Raw genomic sequence first — 9013 nt, 5'->3', positions numbered from 1 at the left:
TTAGGAATGGACATATTAACAAATCAAGATCTTGTCCTTCGGGGAAGTACTGACGCCCATCCTAAAAAAGAATACTTCGTTCAAATGGAAATGGAAAACATATGATTAATGTGTATGTGTTACAAAAGGTAAAAATTCAAAACTCCCAAGTATGGGCAATTGACTGTATGCCTTTATTTTGTCAAAACTAGTTTGTTTATTTTGAAAGAGGTGAGTTTTCATAAATTTACGATGAATTTGCATTATTTTTACAATAATGAAGCACATTTCGAGGAACCGAAACGGCGATACAAAACTGAATAGGAAAGTCCATTTAACTTTCAATGTCATATACATAAAATACAGCTTCTGTTCAAATCTTTAAATTTTTAGTTGACAATACAAGATAATAACATTTGGAAGTATGAAGTATGTGTTTAGCTTGCAAAAAAGTCTCTCTTAAGCTTTTCTCTTTTTTAAAATTACACCTATTTCATTTCTTGTCTCTTGAGAACGTTCCCACGTGTCTGCTAAAAGACGGGGTATCGGCAGCAAGGAAGACAAAAGCTTTCTTTTGAAACGCGCTCCGCTCCACACCTGTGGATGACTTCCCTCCTACCCCCTGCATTCTTTGGGTTTGTGGTATAAAAGGAATAAAAGAGTTGTTATCACGGGGTCACTCAAGGTCACTGTCTAGTCTTAGAAGTTGAAGAGAGACAGATGACTTCCATGCCGGGGGGGGGGGGGGGGGTAATGGCTAAATTAGAATAATTTTTGTGATTTTTTTTTTCTTCCAATTTTGGTCCTTTTTTTCTGCTTTTTAATATATGAATTGATAAGCAACAAGATGCTGTAGAAATTTTAATTTTTAGTGAAAATGTAAAACAAAATTCAAATCAAGGATTCGATTTTTTTCTTTTTTTTTCCAAAAAAGGAAAGAAAGTGGTTTTATTTTAAAACAAAAGATAGTTTTTCACATGGAGTCGTGTTTCAGTGGTTTCAAGACGAACTAAAATGTAATTTGGTGAAATTAAAGTAGTTTATACAACATTTTTTGGTTGAAGGGGTTGTTCGTGTTTGGTTTTTTGGTGAAGCCCTTCAACCAAAAAATGTTGTATAATGAAAGGGGGAAATTATGAAAACAAGGTTTTCTTTAAAACACTCAACACATATAACTTTAAAAATGCAGTAAAAAGTATTTACGGTAGTACATTAGCGCAGCCAGAATTTTCTTTCGGGGGATGTCATATCAAGTCTTTACACAAAGTACTAGGATTGAGATTTGAGAATATGTCTGCAACATCCTATCTTAACCCCTTCTTTACCCTAAAATGAATGTGACTCCACGACTTTTGATTGCATTACCTAAATCTTCTTAAAAATTAAGAGCACATCCACGGGCGGCTCGTAGTCGTAAAAAGGAGGGGGCAGACGCAGACTTTCAAAAGTAAAGGGGCAATGCCGCTTGTAACAGATACTGAAATAGGAAAAAAAAATTTTTTAACTTATCCACAAGTCATTAGATAAAATATCCTTCAAATTAGTGTTAGAAATGAGTACTTAAATTTAGGCGTCATGATGGATGCCTAAGTGGACGCTATTTTCAATAAGTCAATTACATGTCACATCCAAACATAAAACTTGTTATTAAACACGCTGCCGATAGGATATTCGTAGATTTTCAAAAACAAAGTTGATTTGCATTTGAAAATAACTTTTACAAATTCATCAATTGAGTCAATCACGGGTCTTATTAATCTTAATCACAATAAGACAGGAAATGAAAGGTTCAACGTAATCCAAAACGCTTAGACCTGGCACCTAGAATTCGAAATCTAGGCATCAAATCAAAATTTTTGGTCTTAAATGAGATTAACTACCGTTTATTTCAAAAACTGTTTCAAATTGATTTCATCAACGAACTTTAAGAAATTAATCAGAGATACATTTTCTTAAGATAAGAAATGTCTAATTAGCAAAACTTCTTTAAAGCTAAGCACAGAGTGCAGTTTAAATTTCCATTATAGGTACCGCATTTTAAAAGAGTTTGCAGTAACCAATAATAATAACAATAAATAAATAAATGCAATAATAATAATAATAATAAATAAATAAAGTCCAGCTATAATTTTATTCCTAACTCTAATGTAAATTTTTATTCTCTCCTATATATCTTTCATTTTAGTAGAAGGGACCCTTTCCTGATCATAAACATTTATAAGGTAAAAATCGATCACCTAATTTTTATTTTTAAAAAATGAAATTTTAAGGAAATATGAACTAATAAAATTCTCACCACATCTCTTTTTTCAGAAAGAGCTGAACTCATTCAATTATCCCACATTTTCACTTGTTTTCCCTTATATAAGAATTTTTATTTATAGAGCTTTATACCCATCAATAAATTCAAACAAGAATATTTTCAAACAAGAATAATAGAAAAATATCAAAATATATTTTTCAAACAAAATATTTCTAAACAATATACGCGACTCATACGGGGGAGAAAGGGGCGACTGCACCGTTACTTTCAACAGCAAAGTGCTCTTGCCCCTCCACTTTTTAAGTTAAAAATTATTGATCGATCAATTAATGCTATTGGGGAATTCACGTGTTGAAATAAAGAATTGCCTTATAAGTATGGTTGTTAAGTGGCGCAGAGAGGAAGGGGGGGGGGACACCCACCAGGGTCCTTATTTTGACATTATTACCAATTCTAATTTTTTTGTTTTACACGCATGCATTGTTTTGAGTTTTGATCAAAAAAAAAAAAAAAAAACAGAAAGAAATTCTATCTGCGCTAGTGGTGTGCGTTTTATATTTTTCTCACTTTATTATTTTCCTAAAAATTGCCAACTTGGTCCAATGGAACTTTGAATTGGGGGGAGGAAGTCTACTGCGACTAACTGTCCCGATTTTTGAGAGATCATTTAGAGTCATTAATTGCGTTGAAGTGGCCGCCTAGGCATCCAGCATTTGTTTGAATTTAACACCTTGAATTCAAATTATGTTTTTCGCAATCACGAATTGCAACAGCACCCTGCTCGTTGGGTTTCTTTTTTCCACAAATAGAATGAAATGGAAATGGACAAAAGATTTGCATCCTTCTTGTTACGATTGGTGATTTTCTAGAATAGGGCATACGAGGCATATCCATAAAAAAAAAAAAAAAAAGAAATAGTGCCTGGACGGCGGGAAAAAAGATAGAGATTTTATGGCCGATATCTAAGAGTACACTTATGACAAAGATTATTTACAGGGTATAACGTTGTGTACTTTTATTTCTTATCAATCATAAATGATGGGAATAAGTCATTTGGAAATTTTGTATTTAGATAAAATTTAGCTGTTTAAAGTTCATCTAGATGCTTTTTCCCCATAACGTAATTTTACCAAAAGAACCCTTTTTTTAATGCAAAGTCTGCTTGAGCTAAGCCGCCCAAAAATAGGAATAAAATCAAACCGCAGGTAATTTGAATCTTTAACAACGAAAATTGAGCTTCTTAAATAAATATTAAAAACAACCGGTTTCAAGGTAATCTGAAAAATCAGAGCAACATCAACTTTGGTCAAGTGAGGATAATAAGCAATTCCTAATTTTTCAAAACAGTTGCGAGTTGTAATGTTTTGTTGTAATGGATCTTGAAAATTATATGAAGGGTAAATTTTTCTCCCCTATAAATCTTTGCTGCTCTTGGCAGCTCTGCCAACTCTGTTTCATAAATTTGGTTTTGCCTTTATAGCCGAGTGGGATCTCAAAATGCGTAACATCATCGTCAATTCATTTCATCTCTGGCCCAACATTAAAAGTTTTACAGTTTTTTGGAAGGTATAAAAGTCATAAAGTTAATTTTGCTCAAATATAGTTAGTGATGTAAATCACATCGATAATGAAATACAATTTTTCGAAATTAAGAATACGCCTCTGTGTTAAATTTTTGATATAGATTTTTTGAAACAAAATTAAATCTTTCACATTGCAATTAAATTTAAAATAAAATTTGAAAAAAAAAATGAATAAATAAATAATAACAAATAAGTAAAATAGAATCTTGAAATAAAAAAAGCGTGAAATGAAAGCATGTATCAAATTTTTTAGAGATTTTATTTAGAAAGCCCAGGACAACGTTATGACAATGAATCAGGCAAAAATAAATATTCATAAAAAATGAATAAATAATTATGAAAACTTATTTTTTCTGGGGCGTGAGCCCTCAAACCTCGTGCGCCCTCCCACATCTCGGGTGTTGCGGGGGCAAGGGCGCCCGTATGCAAAATTGTAAGGAGGGGGGGGGGCTCAGATATTTTCCCATGGTTTAGCAAGATATTTTCCCCATGGAAACCGACTCCAGGACAGATTAGAATCATTAAAATTTGACATTTTTAATTGTTTATTCATTAACGACTAGAGAAGAATTGTTTTTACATTTATGCAAAGAAAAAAGTACTAAAAGCAAGAAAGTTCTAATTTCTAAGGGAGGGCTCGAGCCCCCGCTTGCACCCTATGTGGGCGCCCATGTGCGGGGGCGCTATTTACGCCCCTGGAGAGTTAAAAGTTTTATGCGGGATGGGGGGAAGGGAAGTCGACGACCAAACTGACTAGTGGCCCAGCGCGGGCTCGGTGTATTTGTATAAGAACATCTGTTGCTTTCCTTCCATTAATTTAAAACTTTCACATAAAGTAAATCTCAACTTGGCAGCAATTGTAACCAGGGGCGGACTAGTACGTTCTCGAACCTGTGCGTCTTCGTGTACCCTCCCCCCTTTTCTTTTCTCCGTCGATCCGGGCCTCCCGATGTGCGTGCGCCCTTTAGGAGTCAAGGTTGGCGCCCTCTTGGGGGACCCAGTCAGCCTCTGATCGTTTCCTTCACACTACAGCCAAGTTAGCTTTGCCCCAACTATAGAAGATATGAGCAGAACCGAATTTTGCTCTACGCGGCTCCTAAGCAGAGTTGAAATTGCTCCCCACCCCTTCAAAATAATTAGCGGTTTATCGCCAAAAATTTGGCGACGGTTTAAATATCTACGAGGGCCGTGGTAGCCTGATCGGTAAGGCATTGGACTCGGGGCCGGAGGGCCTCGGGTTCGATCCTTGTTGGTCGAAGACCCACCGTCGTCATTAAAGGGGACTGGGAGACGTTAAATATGCTCGTGGTCTCAATGTCCTCCAAGTGAAATGATACCTCTGGGGGTGCTAGTACCAGGTAGCTATTAGCTCTTGGACTAGTTTTAAATTCTCATTAACTGCTCGATCCGGTGATGGTGCTGCCATCTATCGGTATATAAAATAATGGAGGTAAGGCACTCAGTATGCAGACCTCGACATAAATGCAGTTGAAGTAAGTTGTGACTCTGAATCGAATCGAAATATCTACGATATCGAAAAATAACCGGATTTTGGGCCCCGGCAATATTGGGCACAATATGCTCGGCGCCCAAAGTTAGCGGCGCCCAAAGTCCCGGCGCCCAAAATGCTCGGCGCCCAATCTTCCCTTTTCGGATCTAGAGTCCCTATGATCTCTCTAGTTAAGTGAGCGCTAGCGAACCGGTTCCCATGTCTATTTTTCGGGCGGATTGCTTTTTGGGTCGAAACAGAGAGATGAAACTCGCAAACAGTCGGAATTGCTTGAGTGACGTCAACAATTCAACCAGCTTTCGCTTTCCGCCCGGACGAAACTTCGCCGGCTGTTAGTTCTAGCAGATGGAGTTTAACCGTGTGAATTGAAACACTGGTGTTTCTCAAAAATTCTTCTTTAATTAACGAAACACATCTTTTAAAAATATTTTGCTCTCAGAAGGGTTATAATAAGCAACGAACGAATTATTCATTTAAGTAATACTCATGATCCGTATGCATTACGGAATTGTCCGTACAATATACGGATGCCTATATATATACCATTGCCAATTAAAAAAAAATCTTTCCCGCTACGTTTTCTGCACATGCGCTGTAGAATGTCCCTTTCTTAAGCACACGGGCTTCTAAAATCTAGTGTTTCAGTGCTAATGATTTGGAATTTTTGTTTAAGAATAAGAAAACATGGTAGTATTTGCATTAACTTTGATTAGACAGTAAGTATTTCTTTCATATGGCTCCATACTTAAAGAGTTTTGATTTCTGCTTGTGTTCTTGATTTTATTCATTTAGTTGTATTTTTGACAACTTGAGTACTACTCACATAAAAGTTGAGTTTACAATCGAGCACGCTAGAGGATGGTCAATTCGTTTGCTTAAGTTCAACTTGAATTAACTTTCTTGAGTTTTGATGTGCTGAATATTTATTTTGCTTTATTTAATCTGGCAGTTATTCAAATATTTTTTCATTTTATTTATTTTCCAATTATATTGTATTTTTGATTTTTAGAATGAATCATATGCTGTTAGAATTTTCTCCTTAGGTTTTATTGTGTCTTTGTTTTGCTCCATCACATATGTACTAAATGCTTGTTGCTATTGATTTTTGACACTGTAAGGTCATTAGCAAATATTTTTATAAAGCTACAACTTTCAACCAATTTGAGATAAAACTGTGTATGTATTTGTGTATAAAAATGTTATTGAGTATGGTAAAAAATAAACTGAAGACTTCTTATGCACTTGAGATTTGCAGGAGTTCTTAACATAGTTTGTTGCATGATATCTAAAAAGCAATTCAATTGGTTTTGTTTTCTCCCAAAAATTATTGAATGTTTGAGGTTTTTCTGCAAAGTAAAATTGAAAAATAGGGATTGTTTAAATTTTTTTCCATTATAAGCCGTCACTTGGCTAATTATAGTTCTGGCACTAATTGATAAATTAATTAGTGCATCATTATAGTTATAACCGAAGTTCGTATTAGAGCTTGAGATAGCGCTACACCTGCGACTTTTGCTAAAATCCCACTCAATTAAAGCTCTTTTGCATGCTGTTGCCACTGTTCCTCATTGGTGAACATACCTTAAATGGATCACTAAATTTCTCATCTCAAATTTTTTCTCTTTCAAATTTATTTTAAGAGGACATCAAGTATAGGGCTAGGCTATGCATAGCAAAAAACCGGTTACATACTACATCATTAAATCATTTTAAAAATTTTCTATAAACCGATGCATCGATACCGGACCAACTGCTAATCCAAACACCGATGTATAGACACCGGCCTATGATTGTTGCCGTTTTAATCTCTTAATTGTTTCAAAACGCTGGTGAAAAAGGGGGTGCAATGGTGGGACGTCCCTGCAACCTACTAAAAATGTTCTTAGTCGACAATTTTTTTCTGACGATTCGATAAATTTGGTGACCACCAGTCTTACATACTATAGACGAACGCACGAACTGCGTTCGCAGAAAATTTTTGGCTCTGCAGAAATTTTTTTTCAAACTGCTACCGTTGATTTAAAAAAAAAATATATATATATTTTATTTTTTTAAAGGGAATTTTTAAGAAAATCCCAGAATTTATTTCTGTTAAAGCCTTTCTCCAAAAGCATTTTAAATCACATGTGTAAAAAAAAAATAATGGTTTTGGCAGTTTTTCAGTTGGTGAAAAATAAGCAAACTATATGTTATTGTAAAAAAAAATTAAATGATGTAATGATTTAAAGCACTTTTTTTTTGTCTCTTTCATATTTGAATATAAATTTAATTTTTTATTCAAGGGTGAGTGAGGCAAAATAATTATTTGCAGAAAATTTTCCAGTTAGGATTTGTGTTCGCAGAAAGCTTTTCATTTTATCTAAGTCTGGTGACCACTGAATTTTTTTTTTCTTCTTTTTTTGAGTAATGAAGTTTAATGATTTTTCTCATTGGATACAATGTTTGTGTTCATGCTTGTATTTTATAATTCGGTAAAGTTCAAAGTAATTCGGCAAATTAAAAAAATGCCCCCTCCCAAACTAAGTTCGAGGAGAGTCTGTGTAGAAGGATCATAAACAAACAAAGAACTTCACTTTCCCCAAAACTTGGAGGAAATGCAATTTTTTTAAAGCTCTTAAGGGGAAAATAAATTGACGAACCAAAAAAAAGCGTAAATCCTAAAACAGCAATATAAAGATTGCATACACGAGTTTTGATACTTCGAATTACTTGCCCAGTCAATGAAGGTAAAAAAATAGACTTTGTCGCAACTAATTTAGGGAAAGCTGAATTTTTGCAGGATGTTAGTACACCAAGTATACACTAAAAAAACACAAAGTCCCGACCCCCACCCCTCTTACTTTCCTCCCCACCCCCTCCGAAACATTGCAATAGCAGTACTATGATTATACGCTTTTCGTGTCGCAAAAAATATGGGGAAAGTTGTTTTTTTGCAGGATGTTAGTGCTTAAAGTATACACTAAAAACCACAAAGTCCGACCCCCACCCCTCTTGCTTAATCCCCCACCCCTTCCGAAACATTGCAAGAGTAGTACTAAGATTATACGATTTTCGAGTCGCAAAAAATAAGGTTTTTTTTTTTTTTTTTTGCAGGATGTTAATACTTAAACTATACACTAAAATAGTGTTCCCGCTAGGCCGTTTTTGAAGGGCGCAGCGCCCTGCCCTTTTCCATATCAGCAGAATGCGCCCTGCCCTTCTTTTAGGTCGCGAAATGCGCCCCGCCCTTTTCAAAAATAAGAAATTGCACCCTGTGTTTTTAAAAAGATGCCTCAACCATCGTTTTGACCTGCCGCGATATCGGGGCAACTTTATTTGTCCAGCAATCGTCTGCAAAAACGCTCATGTCTTATCCTTGTTCCCAGAATTTCACCTTGAAAACGGCCCCATAAAAAAAAAGGGAAGCAAATACCTAGGCAAAGAGGGGATGAGATTCTCAGAATTCAAACAGGCTTATCAGTAGGAAACAAAGGCATGTTCTTCCTTCTACTGAGGGTGGGTATTTGAAAGGTTGTGGGAAGGAGTAGGGTCCTCTGGAAAGGGAGTGATCTTTGTTTCATTCCTTCCCATCCTTGATCTTCTGAGAATCAACAATGAGAAAGGGAATAGGACAGTTTCCTAACATTTCAGCCCTTTGTGTCCGTTTTTCGTTTGCACGTGGAAATTAGGCCTAGCTAA

At 35.5% G+C, this 9013-nt stretch overlaps 1 protein-coding gene across 1 annotated transcript in view; it reads left to right on the top strand.

The window, feature by feature from the left end:
* The first annotated feature begins 5956 nt into the window (after positions 1-5956).
* The window catches only part of LOC129233058 (fructose-2,6-bisphosphatase TIGAR-like), a 68695-nt gene continuing 65638 nt past the window's right edge, over positions 5957-9013 (top strand). Inside the window, exon 1 of the mRNA XM_054867139.1 lies at positions 5957-6051. Within this exon, the coding sequence (XP_054723114.1) occupies positions 6020-6051 (32 nt within the window). The 5' untranslated portion in view covers positions 5957-6019. The remainder of the gene's footprint in view (positions 6052-9013) is intronic.

Source organism: Uloborus diversus, unplaced genomic scaffold (assembly GCF_026930045.1).
Source record: "Uloborus diversus isolate 005 unplaced genomic scaffold, Udiv.v.3.1 scaffold_153, whole genome shotgun sequence".
NCBI lineage: Eukaryota > Metazoa > Arthropoda > Arachnida > Araneae > Uloboridae > Uloborus > Uloborus diversus.
The sequence above is the reverse complement of the archived record's forward strand: the minus strand, read 5'-3'. Positions and strand labels throughout refer to the sequence as shown.